General features: G+C 41.3%; 1 protein-coding gene across 15 annotated transcripts in view; it reads left to right on the forward strand.

Annotated features, from left to right (window-relative positions):
* The window catches only part of CADPS2 (calcium dependent secretion activator 2), a 777,539-nt gene that overhangs the window by 145,824 nt on the left and 608,990 nt on the right, over positions 1–22,725 (forward strand). For all 15 annotated transcript variants that reach the window (XM_040343717.1, XM_040343721.1, XM_040343726.1 and 12 more), the window contains exons 7-8: positions 11,380–11,491; positions 19,685–19,824. In XM_040343717.1, coding sequence (XP_040199651.1) covers positions 11,380–11,491; positions 19,685–19,824 — 252 coding nt within the window. The remainder of the gene's footprint in view (positions 1–11,379; positions 11,492–19,684; positions 19,825–22,725) is intronic.

Below are 22,725 nucleotides of genomic sequence, written 5' to 3' on the forward strand. Positions count from 1 at the left end.
AACGAAAGAGAAAATAGGATTTTTGTACTCACCGTAAAATCCTTTTGTCTGAAGTTCATTGACGGACACGGCAGTTCATTGACGGACATGGCTATAACCCCGGTGTGAGGGGTTATAGCCAGTAGGACTGCCCCCCGTGCCGTTTTGCTGTTTTTACATGTTCTGCCTAGTCCTCTCCTGAAAGTGGCGATATAACCCTAAGGTCAAGATTTAAAGTGCTGTGTCCGTCAATGAACTTCAGAGAAAAGGATTTTTACGGTGAGTACAAAAATCCTATTTTCCCCCACAAATAGAGATTTATTTTGGTGCTATTTGATCACTTATGCGCTTTTAATTTTGTGTGCTGTAAACAAAGACAATTTTGAAAAAACAATTTTTTTTTTCTAGAATCCATATCCCCCCCCCCAAAAAAAATTAAAATAAATATGTATATATATATATGTGTGTGTGTGTGTGTATGTGTATGTGTATGTGTGTGTGTGTATATATATATATATATATATATATATATATATATATATATATATTATGTATGTGTGTGTGTGTGTGTGTGTGTGTGTATATATATATATATATATATATATATATTGACCAAAAGTTTGGACACACCTTCTCATTCAAAGAGTTTTCTTTATTTTCATGACTATGAAAATTGTAGATTCACACTGAAGGCATCAAAACTATGAATTAACACATGTGGAATTATACATAACAAAAAAGTGTGAAACAACTAAAAATATATTTCATATTCTAGGTTCTTCAAAGTAGCCTCCTTTTGCTTTGATTACTGCTTGGCACACTCTTGGCATTCTCTTGATGAGCTTCAAGAGGTAGTCACCTGGCGCAGTACCCCATAACTTTCCTTCTTGGTCAAATAGCCCTTACACAGCCTGGAGGTGTGTTTGGGGTCATTGTCCTGTTGAAAAATAAATGATGGTCCAAACCGCAAACCGGATGGAATGGCATGCCGCTGAAAGATGCTGTGGTAGCCATGTTGGTTCAGTATGCCTTCAATTTTGATTAAAGCACCCCCACACCATCACACCTCCTCCTCCATGCTTCACGGTGGGAACCAGGTATGAAGAGTCCATCTGTTCACCTTTTCTGCGTCGCACAAAGACACAGGGGTTGGAACCAAAAATCTCAAGTTTAAACTCATCAGACCAAAGCACAGATTTCCACTGGTCCATCCCTTGTGTTCTTTAGCCCAAACAAGTCTCTTCTGCTTGTTGCCTTTCTTTAGCAGTGGTTTCCTAGCAGATATTCTACCACGAAGGCCTGATTCACACAGTCTCCTCTTACCAGTTCTAGAGATGTGTCTGCTGCAAAAGGTGGCTACTTTGAAGAACCTAGAATATGAAATATATTTTCAGTTGTTTCACACTTTTTTGTTATGTATAATTCCACATGTGTTAATTCATAGTTTTGATGCCTTCAGTGTGAATCTACAATTTTCATAGTCATGAAAATAAAGAAAACTCTTTGAATGAGAAGGTGTGTCCAAACTTTTGGTCTGTACTGTATATTCTTCTACATATTTTTGGAAAAAAATGCAGATATTGATTGGTTTGTGTAAAACGTATCGCGTCTACAAACTATGGGATAGATTTATGGTCTTATTTATTTTTTATTGTTTTTTCCTAGGAATGGCAACAATCTGCCATTTTTCTAGCAGGACTGCGACATTGCGGCGAAAAAATAACAAAAAAAATAAAATTTTGCTTATTTACACCGGCAGATCCCCGTTCTACCTCTTAACTAGGCGATTGCGGATCGCTGATGGACATGAAGTCTGCCTGACCTGCGGCCGCGTGCCGCTCACTATCGCGCCTGCGCGAGTCCCTGTATGGCATTTTGCACAGGAGAGCCGACCTGCCACCATATAACGACAGTGGCTGGTCGGCAAGTGGTTAAATAAGTTTTAGCCCAAAGAAGACGGCAGTGTTTCTGCCCAAAGATGATGGCAGTGTTTCTGGATTATGTTCAAATAAGTTATCTATCGTGCTTCTTAGCATGATAGAGATTTAACTTGCCTTTTTGTATGGCATAGCGAACTAGGTTCACATAGCCATTTTTGAAAGTATTCCAGAGCTGTCCATTAAGTAATGTCCAGAATCATACCTTGTTTTTAATGCAGTGTCCATCTTGGGGCCCTCAAATCATGGGCATCCATTATTGTGTTTAGGCCTTGTCCCCTGTGCACAGATGTTTTCAGATTCTTACAATTTTTAAATGATATGTACTGTAGATGATGATGCATTTTTAAAGTCTTTGCAATGTTAAGTTGAGGATCATTATTCTGAAAGTGTTCAACAATTTTTAGATTTGGGTTTAATCAGATTGGTGGACATCTGATATACTCTGACTCTCTAAGATGCTCTTTTTTTTTTTTTTTTTTTTTTTTATCTAATCATGTTACTCACCTGTTGCCAATTAACCTAATTCTATTCCAATTAACATAGCTTTTTCTTTTTTAGTATCACTTTGCCAGCTTTGTTTTTCCCTGTTGCAACTAGTCGTTGCTGCCATACATTTTAAAATTACCTTATTTTTTTTCTTGAAATGTTGCATTTTCTCAGTTTAAACCTTTGATGCTTTATATTTTCTCATTATTACACCCTTTTTTATTGTAGATTTTACACATCGTCCCGACTTTTTTTTTTTTTTTTTTAGAATTGGGGTTGTGTGTGTGCATATGCAGTGGATAAGAAAAGTCTACACACCCCTGTTTAAAATGTCAGGTAAAAAAAAATGAAACAGAAATAATTTCAGAACTTTTTTCCACCTTTTTAATGTGACCTATAAACTGGACAACTCAGTTGAACAACAAACTAAAATCTTTTAGGTGGAGGGAAGTAAAAATTTAATTTTTTTTAAATATGGTTGCATAAGTGTGCATAGCCATAAACTAATACTTTGTTTCATTTTATTACAGCATTTTATTACAGCACTCAATCTATCAGCATGGCACAGCTTGACTTGGCAGGATTTGCTCACTCTTCTTTGCAAAAACACTCCAAATCTGTGAGATTGCAAGGGCATCTCCTGTGCATAGCCCTTTTCAGATCACCTCACAGATTTTCAATGTGATTCAGGTCTGGGCTCTGGCTGTGCCATTCCAAAACTTGAATTATCCTCTGGTGAAGCCATTCCTTTATTCCTTTGATTTGGATGTATGCTTTGGGTCGTTGTCATGCTGAAAAATAAAGTTCCTCTTCATGATCAGTTTTTTAGCAGAAGCCTGAAAGTTTTGTGCCAATATTGACTGGTATATGGAACTGTTCATATGTGTGTGTCTGTCTGTCTGTGAATCGCACCTCCCCCTCCACGCTCCCAGGCAGCCCAACTCCTCGCCAGAATTTTTTTTTAAGTTTGAGGGCTGTGTGTGTATGTGTATGTGTGTATATGTATATGTGTATGTGTGTGTATATATATATATATATATATATATATATATATATATATATATATATATATATATATATATATATATATATAATTTTGTGTGTGTATGAAATAGTTTCTGGTGAGGAGCTGGGCTGCCTGGGAGTGCGAAGGGGGGCGAGTACAGCCGGCATGCGGGGTTGATCGGGAGCCGTTCTCCCATCGATCGCCCCAGGGGAAGAGAGCATGGAGGAAGAGAAAAGCTGCAGGATCACTGAGCGGATAGCCTGCTGTTACAGCTGAGTTTAGATTACAATTGCCTGCGCTCCGCTCGTGGTTACACCCAACCCCCGCCTCCTGACCCCGAGCCTGTGATAGACAGAACACATTCCAGCATTCTACTGGCATTATGTCGATCACATGCACGGTGTCAGGAGGCAGGGCTTAGTGTAACCACGATCGGAGGCAATTGTAATGTAAACTCACTTGTAACAGTGGACTATCCGCATAGTGATCCCGTATAAGAGAAGAGAGGGGCCTCTAAGTGTAGCAATATGTTGCTAAATGTTGTACCTTCATTAAATATAACCATATGGCTACACTTTGAGGCGCCTCTCTTCTCTTTTATACTCAGTTGTGACATGACGCTACTTGTATATCAAGACATCGCTTGTATATCGTCATGATTTATTAAAAAATTTAGCTTTTCTTGTAAAACGCTCTCAAACCAAGGGTTTAGTGTGTGTGTGTGTGTGTGTGTGTGTGTGTGTGTGTGTGTGTGTGTGTGTGTGTAATATATATACAGGGAGTGCAGAATTATTAGGCAAATTAGTATTTTGACCACATCATCCTCTTTATGCATGTTGTCTTACTCCAAGCTGTATAGGCTCGAAACCCTACTACCAATTAAGCATATTAGGTGATGTGCATCTCTGTAATGAGAAGGTGTGTGGTCTAATGACATCAACACCCTATATCAGGTGTGCATAATTATTAGTCAACTTCCTTTCCTTTGGCAAAATGGGTCAAAAGAAGGACTTGACAGGCTCAGAAAAGTCAAAAATAGTGAGATATCTTGCAGAGGGATGCAGCACTCTTAAAATTGCAAAGCTTCTGAAGCGTGATCATCGAACAATCAAGCGTTTCATTCAAAATAGTCAACAGGGTCGCAAGAAGCGTGTGGAAAAACCAAGGCGCAAAATAACTGCCCATGAACTGAGAAAAGTCAAACGTGCAGCTGCCAAGATGCCACTTGCCACCAGTTTGGCCATATTTCAGAGCTGCAACATCACTGGAGTGCCCAAAAGCACAAGGTGTGCAATACTCAGAGACATGGCCAAGGTAAGAAAGGCTGAAAGACGACCACCACTGAACAAGACACACAAGCTGAAACGTCAAGACTGGGCCAAGAAATATCTCAAGACTGATTTTTCTAAGGTTTTATGGACTGATGAAATGAGAGTGAGTCTTTATGGGCCAGATGGATGGGCCCGTGGCTGGATTGGTAAAGGGCAGAGAGCTCCAGTCCGACTCAGACGCCAGCAAGGTGGAGGTGGAGTACTGGTTTGGGCTGGTATCATCAAAGATGAGCTTGTGGGGCCTTTTCGGGTTGAGGATGGAGTCAAGCTCAACTCCCAGTCCTACTGTCAGTTTCTGGAAGACACCTTCTTCAAGCAGTGGTACAGGAAGAAGTCTGCATCCTTCAAGAAAAACATGATTTTCATGCAGGACAATGCTCCATCACACGTGTCCAAGTACTCCACAGCGTGGCTGGCAAGAAAGGGTATACAAGAAGAAAAACTAATGACATGGCCTCCTTGTTCACCTGATCTGAACCCCATTGAGAACCTGTGGTCCATCATCAAATGTGAGATTTACAAGGAGGGAAAACAGTACACCTCTCTGAACAGTGTCTGGGAGGCTGTGGTTGCTGCTGCACGCAATGTTGATGGTGAACAGATCAAAACACTGACAGAATCCATGGATGGCAGGCTTTTGAGTGTCCTTGCAAAGAAAGGTGGCTATATTGGTCACTGATTTGTTTTTGTTTTGTTTTTGAATGTCAGAAATGTATATTTGTGAATGTTGAGATGTTATATTGGTTTCACTGGTAAAAATAAAGAATTGAAATGGGTATATATTTTTTTTTTGTTAAGTTGCCTAATAATTATGCACAGTAATAGTCACCTGCACACACAGATATCCCCCTAAAATAGCTAAAACTAAAAACAAACTAAAAACTACTTCCAAAAATATTCAGCTTTGATATTAATGAGTTTTTTTGGGTTCATTGAGAACATGGTTGTTGTTCAATAATAAAATTAATCATCAAAAATACAACTTGCCTAATAATTCTGCACTCCCTGTATGTGTATATATATATATGTGTGTGTGTGTGTGTGTGTGTGTGATATATATACTACATACACACAGTATATCAGGCAGCTCTAGAAACGGAGTCCACTTTATTTGTCAGCAAACAACAACATAAGCCCTAGCGTGCATGGCTTCTGCATAAATTAAAACTCGAACAAAAAGGCAGGCTCACCAACCAAGTAAATTTCAGACATATGAGTCTTTCCAGGTCTCTGTGAAAACAACCAACCACGACCCACACTCTCTGTTCGGCTGATAAATAAGCAGGGTTTTAGGGGAAGTAACTGCCCTCTATAATTTTTATCAATTAACGAAATAGAAATTAAATTAATATTTAGAGAAGTCCAAATCAAATTGATATTTGGTGTGACCACCCTTTACCTTCAAACAGCATCAATGGCCCGGATTCTCGTACGAGTTACGCCGGCGTATCTCCAGATACACCGTCGTAACTCTGAGTCCGAGCTGTCGTATCTGTGCGCCTGATTCTCTGGGGTCACATTAAATTTACATAACACACGCCCACATCTACCACATTTGAATTAGACGGGCTTACGCCGTCGCAACTTTGGTTTGAGAATACGGCACTTGCCTGTCAAAGTTGGACAGGAGTTACGCCCGCACAAAGATACGCGGTTCTACGTGAATCCGGGCCAATACGTCTAGGTAGACTTGCAAAGTTTTTGAAGGAACTCGGCAGGTTGTTCCAAACATCTTGGAGCCACAGTTTGTGGTTGGCTGCCTCAAATCGTTCTGCCTCGTGTAATCCCAGAAAGAATAAATGATGTTGAGATCAGAGCTCTGTGGCAGGGCCAGATCTAGCCTGTCTGATGTTTGAGGTGCAGTGCAAAAATGTCAGGTGGTCAGCAGTTTGTATTTCAGTGTACAAGTGTGAGCAGGGTGGAAGACATGGGTCAGTACTAAGTGATGCAGAGGGCAGATTTTGCCTAACCGTGGGAGGAGCTTAAAAGGGGGATGATTAACCACTTCAATACTGGACACTTTCACTCCTTTCCCACCCAGGCCAATTTTCAGCTTCCAGTGCTGTCACGCTTTGAATGACAACACTATACCCATCTACATTTTTTATCGTATTTTTCACACAAATAGAGCTTTCTTTTGGTGGCACTGTGTTTTAATTTTTTTGCCTTTTTTACAAAAAAAAAAAAAAAAAGTTTTTCTTTGTTTTGTTATGGCATTTTGCAAATAATCTTTCCTAATTAATTTAGGCCAAAATGTATACCGTTCCATTTTTTTTTTTTATGAAAATAACCCAAATCAGTGTATATTATTTAGTCTGTATGAAGTGTCCCCAAACTATGCTATGTATGTATGTATGTATGTATGTGTATATATTCGATCAATACTGATGCATCATCTTGAGGCCTGAAAATGCCAGAACAGTACAAATATTCCCTAAATATAGCCAGTAGCACAGTAAGAGGGATTCCCACATCAACACTGACTGTGTTGATGAGGGAATAAGCAATTGTCTTTTTCCTTCAACCCATTGTTGAAGAAAATAAAAATTCCTTAACTACTTGCCGACCTGCCGCTGTCGTTTTATGGCGGCAGGTCGGCTCCCCTGCACGAGAGCCCGTAGCTCTACGTCGGCTCTCTCGCAGGCCACCAGGGGCGCGTGCCGGGCACACGCGATTGCTCGTTACAGAGCGGGGACCGGGAGCTGTGTGTGTAAACAAACGCACAGCTCCCGGTCCTGTCAGGGGGAGAAATGCTGATCTTCTGTTCATACAATGTATGAACAGAAGATCAGTGATTTCCCCTAGTGAGGCCACCCCCCCTACAGTTAGAACACACCCAGGGACATACTTGACCCCTTCCCCGCCCCCTAGTGTTAACCCCTTCACTGCCAGTGGCATTTTTATAGTAATCCAATGCATTTTTATAGCACTGATCGCTATAAAAATGCCAATGGTCCCAAAAATGTGTCAAAAGTGTCCGAAGTGTCCGCCATAATGTTGCAGTACCGAAAAAAAATCGCTGATCACCGACCCATTACTAGTAAAAAAAAAAAAAAAATAATAATAAAAATGCCATAAAATAACCCCCTATTTTGTAAACGCTATAACTTTTGCGCAAACCAATCAATAAACGCTTATTGTGATATTTTTTTTTACGAAAAATATGTAGAAGAATACGTATCGGCCTAAACTGAGGATATTTTTTTTTTTATATATATTTTTGAGGGATATTTATTACAGCAAAGAGTAAAAAATATTATTTTTTTTAAAAATTGAAGCTCTATTTTTGTTTATAGCGCAAAAACTAAAAACCGCAGAGGTGATCAAATACCACCAAAAGAAAGCTTTATTTGTGGGGAAAAAAGGACGCCAATTTTGTTTAAGAGCCACATCGAACGACCACGCAATTTTCAGTTAAAGCGACGCAGTGCCGAATCGCAAAAAGTGCTCTGGTCTTTGACCAACAATATGGTCCGGGGGTTAAGTGGTTAATGACTGGCCAGCCTAATAGAAAACAAATGCATCAAAGTAAAGGGTAAAGTACCACCTTATAGCAGAACTTTCCGGCACAGCTTTATTTACTGCTGGGCTGCCTGTCGGTGTGCAGTGAGCATTCTGCATAGATTGGAATACGGAGTCAGCCTAGCAGTAAACAAAGCTTTTGCAGTGAAAGTTCTGTTGTAAGGTGAGAAGATTTACTTCAACACATCGTATCTGTGCATATGTGTTTCCTCTATCCACTGCACCCTCCTTGTCCTGCCCCTGGCAGATGGAGTTCACTCAGGTTGTAGGAAAGGAATGTACACGATTCACCCTACAAAATAAATTTGATGGTTTGGAATGATGGATAAATATCTGCCTGTATTTCTCAGCATTGAGGACACCATTGCTCCTGACCAAATCTACAACTTAATTTGCAAAAATGCAGCCCCAAACTTGCAAGGAACCTCCACCATGCTTCACTATTGCCTGTAGACACTCATTATTGTACCGCTCTCCAGCCCTATGGAGAACAGACTGCCTTCTGCTACAGCAAAATATTTTAAAAAAGTTGACATTTTTCTGCACCCCAGTTCCTATGCTTTGGTGCATAGCTGAGTCTCTTAGGTTTATTTAAACATCAGAGGTATGGCTTTTTGTCCACAATTCTTCCATGGCCAGACTTCTCTGGACAGTGGATGGGTGTACTGAGGTCCCGCTGGTTTCCACCAGTTCTGTGCTTATGGCACTGCTGGACATCTTCAGCAGTGCCATCTTCAAGAGAAGCAAGCATGATGTGGCTTCTGCTGCATTAACTATCGTTGGCTGACCACTGCATCCTCAACTTGCAAATTGCACATTTCTTTGTGCTTCAAATTAGCTTGAACAGCACATCTTAAAACCACAGTCTGCTTTTAAATCATAGGTTGAGAGACCCCCTTACTGATGCAATATAACTACCTTATATCTTGTTGCTGTGCTCAGTCCTGCCTCCGGTTTATGACCTGTGACATGAAACGATCTTTCAAAACCTCACCTTAGTAGCAGAGTTTGGCTGTAACTCACCCAGTTTTATGCATCCTACACAGCTGTTTTTTTTAATTATGACTGTGTTTCAACCTACATGAAATTGATGATCATGAGCACCTGACCCTAATCCTACAGAATCCCTGACTTTGTGTATGTGTTCAAAGTGCACAAGTGTAAGGATCGATGCTGGACTTGAGGTCAAAGGGTAGTCACAGCAAATATTGATTTTAGATTTTTCTTCTGTGTGCTCACTTTGTATTTTGTAAACTGATACTATAAACAATAAATATTTTTGAAAACATTCTTACTTTATAGAATTTCTTCACACCTGCTTAAAACTTTTGCACAGTCCTGTGTGTGTGTGTGTGTGTGTGTGTGTGTGTGTGTATGAATGTATGTATAAGAAATATTTGCACCCCTGCATTTCTGTCAGATAATGCACCACTTGGCCCAGAAAGTTGTTGCATTTACGAATGTTTAGGCATTCTCATGTTTATTTTATTTGTACTGGTATAACACAAAGTGGAGAAACAAGGTCAAATCTTACACATTCCACACACAACTACAGAATATGGACTGGACAAAATGATTGGCACCTTCTCAAAATTGTAAGAAATAATTGCATTCCACATTTGTGATGCTCCTGTAATTTGTAATTAAACTCCCCTGTATCAATTAACAGGTGCCCACAATATAGCAATCACACCAGCAGCCAGTTCAAATGGTGAACATTTTACTCAACATGTTTGTGCGCCACACAGAGCATGGAGAAGAGAAAAAGCAGCAAAGAATTGTCTGAGGATTTGAGGACTAAAATTGAGGAGAAGCATGGACAATCACAAGGTTACAAGTCCATCTCCAGAGATCTTAATGTTCCTGTGTCCACTGTGTGCAACATTGTCAAAGTTTACTGCCCATGGCACTCTAGCTAATCTACCTGAATGTAGATGAAAGAGAAAAATTAACTAAAGATTGCAATGAAGGATTGTTCAAATGGTGGATAAAGAACCTCGCTCAACTTTGGGTACAACTGTCGCCATCTGAATGAAAAGGGACGCTATGGTAGGAGACCCAGGAGGACCCCACTACTGATACAAACATAAGAAGGCCAAATTGGAGTTTGCCAAAACTTACTTGAGGAAGCCAAAAATCTTTCAGTCCAAATTTACAGCTTTTCGGTAAAGCCCATCATTCTGCTGTTTTCGGAAAAAGAAACAAGGCCTTTAAAGAAAATAATCAAGTCTCTACAGTCAAATATGGAGGAGGAGGTTCCCTGTTTGTTTGTTTTTTGGGGGGGGGGGGTGTTGCTTTGCTGCTTCGGGCACTGGATGTCTTGACCAGTGTTTATGGCATTATGAAATCTGAAGACTACCAAAGAATTCTTGGGTGCAATGTAGGGCCCATTGTCAAAGTTGAAATGGTTTGTCAAAGGTCATTGAGCTTACAGCAGGACAATGACCCAAAGAACACGTCAAAAATCCCCCAGAAATGGTTTAAGACCAATGCTGTAGAGTACTAAACCACCCAGCAATGAGTCCAGATTCAAATCCCATAGAGCACCTGAGCAGAGATCTCAAAACAGCAGTTGGGAAAAGGAGCCTTTTCAATCTGAGAGACCTGGAACAGTTGGTGAAAGTGGTCCAAAATTCCAGTAGAGGGGTGTAAAACTCATTAATGGTTACAGGAAGCAATTGATTTGGGTTATTTTTTACAAGGGGCGTGCTACCAAATATTAAATTGAGTGTGCCAATAATTTTGTCCAGTTAATTTTTTGAGTTTTGTGTGGAATGTCACATTTGGCTTTTTGTTTCTCCATTATTTTTGTGTTCTACCAATACAAGCAAAAGCAATAAACATGCAAATACCTAAACATTTGTAATTGCAACAGTTTTCTGGGCAAAGTGGTGCTTTGACAGAAATGCAGGGGAGCCAAACATGTTGGCCATGACTGTATAGGTAATATAAGTGTTGGGTTCAATCACCCACTCATTTTTTGTTACGATCATAAGAAGACTCGCACATTATTGGAGTTCCCTAAGATTAAAAATAAATGTGTTTGGTTTGGGTGTTCTACCTTTTTAAATTAATCAAAGTACATGTATTTATTATTTATATCTGTATTCCACAGATGGGGAACACAAGGAGATTTCACAACAACTCATCCTCGACCAGTTGTCAAAGTAAAGCTCTTTACAGAAAGCACTGGTGTTTTGGCACTCGAAGATAAAGAACTTGGAAGGGTAGGTTCTGTTGTGCTCCAAAATGCAATTAATTTGTCAATTTTCAATTCAGCCCATGATTATGCACAATTCAGGGAAATATGTGGTTGCCAGTAATGCTTAAAAAGAAAGCATTGTATTTCTGAAGGACATTACATGTGGCTGTCATATGCAGTAATATGTGTTTTATGATGTTTTAACCTTTTTTTTTTTTTTTTTTTCTTATATGGCTATATAACATGAAATAGATTTTCTGAGAGCAAGAAACCAGGCAGGTAAATTAATTGAGCTGGGAAGTGCAGGACCCTAGGGGCTATTCTTGTCATTTACAGACCGTTTTCAGTGAATACCTTAATGGCAGAGGCAGGAATGGTTGGCTGTACTTTAATGTGATTCTAAAGGCAGAAGGTTTTAGTATCTTAATGCATTTTATGCATTAAAGGGGTTGTAAAGGAAAACATTTTTTTTCATAAAAAGGATCCTTTACCTGCAGACATTACTCTTTTCACTTCCTCATTGTTCGTTTTTGCTCAGAAGTTGCTCTATTTCTTCTCTGTTCTGTTCACTTCCTGCTTGTCTGATTGTTACTCACCACCGTGAAGGGAGGCTTTACTGCGGTGGTCAGTGACGTGCTCGCCCCCTCCTGGGAACTACATCTGTGTGGCAGGGCGCTTTCTACGTGTTAGAGACTTCAAGGAGGTGTGAATTACTGGGTGTGCCGCAATGCATACTGGGAATGTAGTTCTTACATGAACAAATGCCACAAACCAGGAAGTGAATGAGAAAACAAACTAGAACGCCGGAGGGGATGTAGATGAAGGAATTTAATAGGTATTCTTTTTTTAAAGAATCATTACACTATTCTGTCTGTCTATATTGCAGACATTAATTTTAGCCTAATTTTTTTTCCCCTTTACAACTCCTTTAAGATAGAAAAACCTGTGTGCAATAGCCCCCCTCAGCCCCCCTGATACTTCAGCTCCCTCTCGATTCATTGATATTGCACAAGAACATATGAATAGAAATCATCAGCGCAATTTTCTAAATGTTAATGTTAAACATAACTAAACAAGTGTAACAATATCCAAATGTGTTGAAACAATTCTTTGAGAAGATACAGAAGAGCATTTTTTCTGAACAAAATCTTTGACTTCACAACCGCTTAATACTCACAGAACTCTTGCCTCAATAAGAAGTATAATCAGCCTTTTAATTCTCTTATGGTAGGGGCAGGCTTACGGCTTCAGGTCTCCAATTTTCAGACATGTTGAAGGTTCCGATTCAAGATGGTGTTAGACCAGGCTTAACGTTCCATATGGTGGTGGCAACCATCTGGACTCCCATTTACACGATGATCTGGTAAAAACTGCATTTAACCTGCACCAAAACTGTCTGTGCCCAGAGAGTAGTGGAAGACGTTGCGTAGCCAGGATAGACTGGTGCAAAACATGAAAGATTAAACTTTCCATTTTTATTATATGAACTGCAAGACCTTTTTTTTTTTTTTTTTTTTTTTTAATTTTCATAAAAACAATGAACATCCATATTAAAATTTATTTTACAGAGTTTATAAATTGATAGCAAGCTCAGAGAATTGCACATATCCCCCCATCCAGATCAGGAGGGTCCTGAAAGATATTTTATGCAGGAATCCTATGTTTTCTCGAAGTAGGCCAGCTTATTTAGGTGAATAGCCACCATTCGGTCATTGATCATTATCCACGTCAGTTTGGCCTTTAAAAGGCCAAGGGGGATTATGGGGGACCTTCAGGATCGTGCAATAGGAATCCTTTCTGTGGTGAATATACATGCAATCAGGCGTCGCGTGTCCTGATATGCCCTCCACCGGCCTCCCCAGCAGGGCCGTTTAAAGCTTTCTTTCTAAAGCAATAACTGCTGCTTGTTTTTTTTTTTTTTTTTATATACTATTTTTAAAGGAGAAAAGGCCACCCATTTAGAAAAAAAAGCTTCCTTTTTTTTCCCGGTATAAAACATAAAAATGTCAGGAAAGCACAAATCCCTCCAAAATTACCCCTTTTTGGTTAAGTAAACATCCCAAGGTAATCTAATTTTTTTTGCATATTTTTGGGAAATGCAGAAACTTGCTAGTATTACATTTCTTAAAAACTAAGGTATGCTTAGCTTTTAGGTTGTTCACTGAAGCCAAATGAAAGTCCTCTTGGTGAAAGACATTTATTTTTCATACATCATGGGACACAGAGTCAGGCTAATATTCATTACCTGCTGGGTTGTACTCCATCTCCAGGGGAATGGACACTGGTAGACCCAAGGTCTTTAGACAGGAAGTTATCCCCTATATAACCCCTCCCATACAGGAAGTACTTCAGTTTTTTACCAGTGTCTGCAAGGTAGATGGCACGGTTAGTTTGAGCTCTCTCAGCCCCAGGTCTCTAGTCCCACAAACCGTTACAAAATGAATCAAGAGATTGACTGATCAGATCCATCTGACACAGGCTTTTATATGCTTAGATAGATTGTACCCGAGCCTCGCAAAGAAGACTCAAGATCCTGCAAGGTTTTGCCTGTAATACGACCTCCGTGCGCTGGACACTACAGCATTAAGGCATTCCTGTACAGGTCCAAGGGAGTGGATCCTAAACGCGTAAAGGGTACCCAGTCCTTGAAGGTCCTCAAGTGACAGGAACCCCCGGTAAAGGGTGAAGATTGGGCTCTTGGTTTCTGAGCAGTGTTGTGCCTGGATGGGTAAGTGAAACCCCTTTTATTATTATTGTGAGGTGTCCCAGTGATTGTAACAATCAGTCAAGCTAGCTAAAGGCTGGACACCTGTGTGCGATGACCATACGGCAAGGTTTTGGTCTAGCTGTGGGTGTTTGCAATATGTGCCTTTGCTTGTGTCTGGCAATTTTTATACCTGTATGATGGTGCGCAATTTCGCCTTGGTTCTCCATGGCGCACGTGTATTTGCAATAGTGCTGCCATGCTCAGCAGTTTTGGCAGCCATAGCACACGTGCATTCGCAAAACACCGCTATGCTCAGCAGTTTGTTTGGTGGCCATAGCGCATATGCAATCGCAAAAACGCTGCTGGACTTGGCAGTTTGTTTCGCGCCCATGGCGCACGTGCCTTCGCCGCACAGGCACAGTAACCTTTATCTGGGTGCACGAAGATTCCCATTGTATGCAAATACAGCCACACCCATTCGCCGGGACTGCACACGTGCGTGTGCAAACGTTTCACAGAACGTTCTGGCGCACACACAGCTTATTTAAGCTGTGCATGCCAAACACAGAGCAGGCACTTGCAGCAGTTCATTTCTCCTTACCCGGGCCACGTGAGTCACCAAGTGTTGCTTGGCAGGCTAAAGGTGCTTAGGATTGTTACATAGAGGCTTGGTGAGCCCTATGAAGGAGGTCTCCCTTCTGAGGTGTTTTAAATACTACACCCAAGTACTCTTTTTGTGGCTAGTAAATGCCTTCAAAAAAGGAGTGGAACGAACACTACAGGGAAGGGCACACCTATATCGTCAGTTCCTGATGAACCTAGTCGTATCCCTAGTGTTGTAGCAACTTAAAGACCAGAGGCTTCCGGGCAATCTGAGCCGCTGCGCCTATCTGGTATGGTGCCTAGTCAACGTTGCTGCTTCACCCTTTATCACGAAGGATGAACTGTCCTTGGCCCTAGCCGGGTTAGAGCACAGGAATGCTAGCATGATATTCCGCAGGGTAGCAGAAAGTGTGACAGTTTCCCCTCCACGGAGCCTCCTAGTTTGGAGCAGGAATGGGTCGAGAATGGGGAAGAGCTAAAAGCTCAGGATTCAGTGGAGTGCCTGGCAAATGAGTCTGCTTCTGAGCAATCTGGACAAGAAGCTATCCAGTTGATATCTGCCTCTGTCGCAGAGGCTTTTGATCCTGCCTCTTTAAGTTGCCTCTTGCAGAGGTGACTGAGCCCCCCATGTCCTCTTTTGGGATCCATGAGGCCTCTTCAAGCCACACAGGCTTTCCGCTTACACCCTCTGTTGGAACAGGCGGTGTATGCTGATTGGGAACATCCTGACAGGATTTTTGTTTCTCCCTATGAGGTTTTCCCTTTTATATGCCATGGATGAAAAATTTGACAAAAAATGGAGCATGTGAACCGTAGATGGAGCAGTCTCTTCCCTAAACAAGAACTTATTGGTATCTGCCAGTCCGTAAAGGATCAGGTCAAATGACCTGACAGGCCTAACAGGAGGATGATCTGCCTGGATGTAAAACAGCTATGTTTTGTTGTTGACGCATGATTAAAGGATTCAATACAACAGGTTTCTTGTTTGGCTCTTGTCTGTACATATGCACAGACTTTTTGTGGCTTAAGAACTGGTCAGCCGAGCTTCCTTGTAAAAACTTTCCCTTTTCATGGGGAATGTTTATTTGGTGATCTCTTGGCCAAATATATGCAAAAGATTTCTCTACTTCCTGTGAAGAAAAGCACCAGATATCCCATGTTTAAAACCTCAGGAACTGCTTCCTCAAATGTCTGTGTCAAGGTAGTTCCACTGCCAACAGTGCGCTAGGGCCAGGGGCAAGCCGCAAAGCCAGGGCCAGAAAAGGCCCCGTATCCAAAAAAATTCTAAACCCAGCACCAAGCCCTCCATCAAGTAGGGGGAAGGCTGTTGCATTTTGCGGACATTTGGGAAACAACAATTCAGGACAAGTGGGTCACCTCCATGATATCTTGCGGTTGCAAGCTGAGTTGCGGGGGGGTACCCTCTCAGAGGTTTTTAAGATCCAGCATTCCCTCGGATCCTCAAAAGAAATGTATTGCTTCAGGCACTACATCATCTTGTGCATCAAGGAGTGATTGTAGAGGTTCCGGTATCCGAAAGGGGGACATGGTTTTACTTTAAACCTGTTTACAGTTCAGAAACCAAACAGGATCACAAGGCCCATTTTGCACCCAAGATCCCTGAACAAGTATCTATTGATACAGTCCTTTTGGATGGAGTCTGTCCGCTCAGTAGTAGCCTCACTCCAGAGGGGAGACTTTTCAAGCCTCCATCGATATAAAAGACACATATTTACACGTACCTATCTTTCAGCTTCATCAGAGGTTTCTACGTTTTGCAGTAGGGGAACATCATTTTTAGTTTGTGGCTCTACACTTTGGGCTTGCTACAGCTCCCCGGGTGTTCACAAAGGTCCTAGCACCAGTAGAACTAGACAAGGGTGCCCCCCTTTCCCCTATAATCTTTGCGATAGCCATTGAAACTTTAGCTATTGCTATACACCAAAACCCAAACATTCAAGGGGCCTCCTGCTGAGATCAAATACATAAATGTGGTTTGTTTGCAGATGACATTCTCTGATTTGTCACATCCCCTTTGATTTCATTACCAAACATTTGCAAGGTCCTGAACACATTCTCTAAGATATCTGATTTGAAAGTTAACTATTCTAAATCACAGGCCCTGAACGTCTCGCTCCCCCCCTCTAGTGTCTCTTCTCTAAAGAAAGCATTTAAACTTGAATGGCAAGACTCCTCTATCAGGTTAGTTAGGCATCACACTGACAGCACAACTCTCCTCGATATGCTCAAGGTCTGAGAAACCGGATTGGATCAAGATGGAGAATCAAGCATTACCCTGCTACTCCCTTGATTATCTTCAATGTTGGCCACCCAAAAAAACGACCACTCGTAATGTCTCCTATACTGTCTCAATTCTTTGCTCTATGGGACAGATTCAGGTGTCATCAGGCTCTTATTTCCACAAGCCATCCTCTAATTCCTTTATTTAATAACCAAGATTTTCCACCGGGTTTAAATGTGGAAGAATTCGAATGGTGGGCAAACTTCGCTGTTTCTGGGAGTCCTATAACTTTCAATTACTGCATCAAAAAATTAAAACTCCCATACTCCGAAAGAATACACTTTCGACAAATCTCTACCTCTCCAATTTACTAAATATGAACTGTGGTGTGGTCAAAATACGAAGCCAAGGGGAGGCATTTCTACAATTTATTCGTCCCTTACTCACTCTGACGAAATCCTCCTTTATGACAGCTTGGAAAACAGATTTTCAGTTCAGCTGGGGCCTGGAAGCCTGGCAAAGAGCATACTCTAAATCCTTCAAAGGTATTATAAACATATATTTATCAGAAGCTAATATCAACGTATTAACTAGATGGTATCTTACTCTCACTAAACTGCACGCCATATACCCTTCCTCGGATCCCTCTTGCTTTAGAGGGTGCCATCTTTCAGGTTCGATGGCCCACATCTGGTGGGAATGCCCGAGGATCTGTTCCTTTTGGAAAAAAGTCTTTAGTTTGATCTTCAGGGTAACTGGGTGCCAGGTTCCCAGGTCTCCTGTTTGTTGCTCTCCTAAATGCCCATATACCTAAGTTTACCCAAATCCTTATTCATTTTATCCTTACAGGGGCCAAAATAACTGTTGCCAAGGCATGGAAAAAAACAAAGCCCTTTCTTTCTGATGTCTTTCGGAAAGTCTTGTGGATAATGACTCAAGAGAAACTGGCCAGTATTCTAAATAACACCCCCGCAAAATTTGGAAAAAATATAGGAACCATGGGCTAATTATATTGGAATATCACTTAGTTGAGACGTATCTACATTCTCTCTATACTTATCTTTTCAGAGCTAGGCATGTACTCTCTGCTCTTCCTATTTCTCTCTTTATTTTCTTCCTTTTCTTTACCTTTTTTTTCTATTAGTACTCTTTTATAAGTCTCCCGGAGACGTGTTTAAGGATCCTTTTTACAGTTTTATCCTTTTAGTTTTATTATATTTATAAGCAATATTTTTGGAGAATTACAGATGAGTTATATTGGGTATTTTTCTGTTACTTAATAGAGTCTAGAAAGACTATAATTTATGTTCATGTGGGGGATTGGAGGTCCTCTCTTCGGATCACAGCATGATCCCTATAGGGGGTCGTGGAGAGATAGGGATATCCGTTCCTCATATGGCTAGCATTTCAGGGGCCTCTTAGGCCTCGTACAGACGACCGGACAGCTTGCTGAAAATGGTCCGCGCGTACACGATACGCGGCGATGTGCGCGGCCCTGGAAGTTCAATGCTTCCACGCATGCGTCGAAGTGATTCGACGCATGCGAGGGATGGCGGCCACTCGGACATGTACGGTGAGTCTGTACAGACGACCGAACATGTCCGACGGACAGGATTCCAGCAGACATGTTTCTTAGCATGCTAAGAAACATTTGTCCGCTCAAACGGTCGGGTGGACAAATGTCCGCTGGAAACCTGTCCGGTCGGCCGTACACACGACCGAACATGTCTGCTGAAACTGGTCAGCGGACCAGTTTCAGCAGACATGTTCGGTCGTCTGTACGTACGAGGCCTTAGGCATAGTCTAGCCTCTTATTTAATGCATAAGCTACCCTAACCAATATTCTTGTATCTCCAATGTTATTATTTCCCTTTTTTATCCTTCCTTTTTATTTTTCCTGTTAGTTCGTTTATATTCGCTTATTGGTTGTTGATTATCCTTTCTTTTTTGTTCTATCTCTCCGGGAGGTATCTTGATTACACTAAGATGTATTGTGATGTATTGTCTTTATATTTCTTGAAAATAAAATACTTTGAAAGTAAAAACGAGTCGCAAACTCGTCCAATATCACTTCCGGTGCCCTGCGTTCCCGCACGTGTTCGTAACAGTCACGTAACTTCATCAGAGGATAATTGGAGGCCTTTAGAAAGTGGCTTTATATATGGTTGTGAATTAATACAGGTAATTACTATGGTGGCCATTTTCTTGTAGCTCTGGTCCCTGGAAGTAGTACTGCAACCATTTTTGGGTGTTTTTTGTCACCAGAAGTAAGTTGGTGGCTTTTTTGTTGGTTGTCCATGTTCAAAAATAACATTAAATATCTACAGCGGCCATTTTCTTGTAGCTCCGGTACCCGTGGTTGCAACGGCGGCCATGTTTTGGTGGATTTGGTCACAGTAAACAATGTAGTGGCTTTAACTATAAGCACAATCTAGTAAAATAGATACACATTCGTTTTAATGGCGATTTTCTGCTGGCCACAAGCGAAGAGGTGGCCTAGAAAACTAGAAACAGCAGAACAGACCGGGTCATCTAGGGGGTTAGTTGGACTATGCAAAAGACCCATGAAGCAAATATTATGATGCTATGATAAAGGTCATACTTACTAACTTTGTGTAAAATGTTCCAGCATATTAAACTTTAATCCTTTTCTGTCCCTTTGTCAGGTAATACTTACACCAACTCCTAATAGCTCCAAGTTACCAGAGCTTCATAAGATGTCTGTTCCCAAAAACAGTCAAGATACCGATCTGAAGATAAAACTGGCTGTAAGAATGGACAAACCTCCTCACATGAAGCATAGTGGGTAAGCTGGTTCATTTTTTGAAAGAAATACGTTTTTATTTTAAATAGAAAAGAATCAGAGTACAAAATACAACCAGGGTACATGAGTACCGCACACAGACACATAGTCAAAACCTGACAATACATACTCTGAAAATAAGCGACTTTTTATCTTATAACAAAAGATAGTACCGGGCACATCACACCTAGGATATTGCCCGCTACTAACTAATACTAAGAAGAAGATTAAAGAAAAGGCAAAGGAGAAAAAAAAAAGGGTGGGGGGGAAAGAGGGGGAGGGGATATAGGGGGGGGGGGAGCTGACACTGAGCAGAACGGCCCATCTTAAATTACCAGGAAGAGTGAAAAAAAAAATGGACCAGAGTCACAACTGCAATCTCATCTCATTTCTAATTGCAGGTATTGGTCCGAATGCCTAAACGCCACCCAAGGTGACCACATCAGGTTACATTTTTTAGTCGATTCCCTGGCGATAGCTGCGGTTTCCTCCATTTGGTAGATATTTTCTATGGCGCTGAACCATTCGGGGATAGAAGGAGTATCCCTCGATTTCCAGTGTCTGGGGATCAAAACTTTCGCTGCATTCAGCAGATGTCTAGTGAGTGATTTTTTATAATGCTGCCATGAGCAGTCTGCTATATGTAATAGACAACATGCAGAAGTGAGAGAGATTGTGGTATCCGCAATGACCCTGATCAACTCGACCACCTTATCCCAAAAGGGTCTTAGACGAGGGCACTCCCACCAAATATGGATAGTAGTGCCCTGGTCTTGCTCACATCTCCAGCAAAGATCTGATGTCAACGGGTACCATTTTTTAATCTTATGCGGCGTAGCATACCATTGTGTTAAAAGCTTATAAGATGTTTCCTGTATTTTCGTACCAATGGAACACTTATGGGCGAAAACACAGGCACGTTTCCACTGCTTCTCAGTAATCCTTATTTTCAGCGCCTTCTCCCATTTTACTCGTATTCCAGATGCTATACCCCCCCTGTCTAGTTGAAGCCATGAGTACGCCAGTGAGGTGGCTCTAGGTACCGGGGCTCCAGACAAGCAGGTTTGTTCAAAAGGAGTTATAGATCTAAAGCAGTGTTTCTCAACTCCAGTCCTCAAGGCGCCCCAACAGGTCATGTTTTCAGGCTTTCCATTATTTTGCACAGGGGATTTAATCAGTTTCACTGCCTTAGTAATTACCACAGCCATTTCATCTGAGGGAAATCCTTAAAACATGACCTGTTGGTGCGCCTTAAGGACTGGAGTTGAGAAACACTGATCTAAAGAACTGTTTTTTTTGTCTGGGAGACCTGTATGTAATTATGCAGCTGGCGGTAGGTCCAAAATGAGAGGGGTTTCTGAGGGTCCAGTTCTCGTTTTAAGGACTCAAAATGTTTTAGTGTGTTATCTTCTACACAATGTATCATTGAAAGAGGTATTAAATGGTCAGTGGGTGCAGAAAAATGCAAATCCATCCCGGGCAAAAAGTCTGGGTTTTGGATAATAGGGGTAAGCGGGCCAGGAGATGAGGACAATTTATGATACTTCATGATCGTGTGAAAAGCTCTAAGCGTAGTCCCCACCAAAGGATGCTGCCGCAGGCTCTGCTGCAGCTTCGCCCATGGCATCCAGGGTAGAAATCTAAGATGAAATGTGGAGGACGCTTCCTCCAATGTGACCCAATCTTTCTGTCTCCTGTGACAATTCCAGTCCAAAATTCTAGCTATATGTATCCCGGAATGATAAAGTTTAAAATCAGGTAGACCTATACACCCTTCTTCCTTAGGTTTTGTAAGCGTATCCAGCTTTATCCTAGGTTTTTGTCCCTTCCAAATGAACGTGCGTATAATAGATTGAAGTCGTTTAAAGAAAAAACCTGGGAGTGGAATGGGTAGGGTATGAAAATGATATAAAATTCTAGGTAAAATTACCATCTTCAGGATAGCAGCTCTGCCAAACCAGGAGAACGGTCTAGACATCCAACCTTTAAGATCTGCCTGAATTTTGTTTAACAAAGGGGGAAAATTGATGTTATAAATATCCCTAAATCTGGCCGCAAGTTTTATTCCTAGATAGGTGACAGATGAGGTTACCCACTTAAACAAACTGGAACCACGTGCGCTTTTTAAGGCGTCAGTGGGCAATGTGAGATTAAGAGCTTCTGACTTAGAATAATTGATTTTCATATTGGAAATATAGCTAAACATTTTAAAGGCTTTGGAGAGGTTCGGAATTGAGACCAGGGGTCGTGTTAGAAAAAATAAAAGATCATCCGCATATGCTGCTATTTTGTATTCTCGCTCCCCTATCAAAAAGCCTTGTATTTCTGAATTTGCATTAACAGTGCGAATAAAAGGTTCTAATGATAGAATAAATAAAAGAGGGGAAAGAGGACATCCCTGCCTTGTACCGTTATTTATGTTCACTGCTTCCGAAAGAGATCCGTTAATTTTAAGCTGAGCCCGTGGTTTGTAATATAAAGCGGCTATCCATGTCTTCATGTGTGGTCCTAGCCCTATATGTCTACAAGTAGCAAACAGATAGTCCCAGGCCACACGATCGAAGGCCTTCTCCGCATCAGTTGATAGGAGAAGGCCCTTGATTCCCCCGAGTATGTGCATAATGAACCAAATTAAGGGCTTTTATGACATTGTCCCGCGCTTCCCTCCCCGGCATGAATCCTACTTGCTCTGGGCCTATAAGTTTTGGAAGGAAGGATGTCAGTCTGGCCACCAATATTTTAGCCAGTATTTTAAGGTCAGGATTCAGCAATGAAATCGGCCTATAACTTGTACAGTCAGTGAGGTGTTTGGCTGGTTTAGGAATCAAGGTTACATATGCCGTCGTAAAGGACGTCGAAGCTGATGATGAAGTACGTATATATTCTAGAGCCCGGAGTAGGGGG

The sequence above is a fragment of the Rana temporaria genome, chromosome 3, assembly GCF_905171775.1.
Source record: "Rana temporaria chromosome 3, aRanTem1.1, whole genome shotgun sequence".
NCBI lineage: Eukaryota > Metazoa > Chordata > Amphibia > Anura > Ranidae > Rana > Rana temporaria.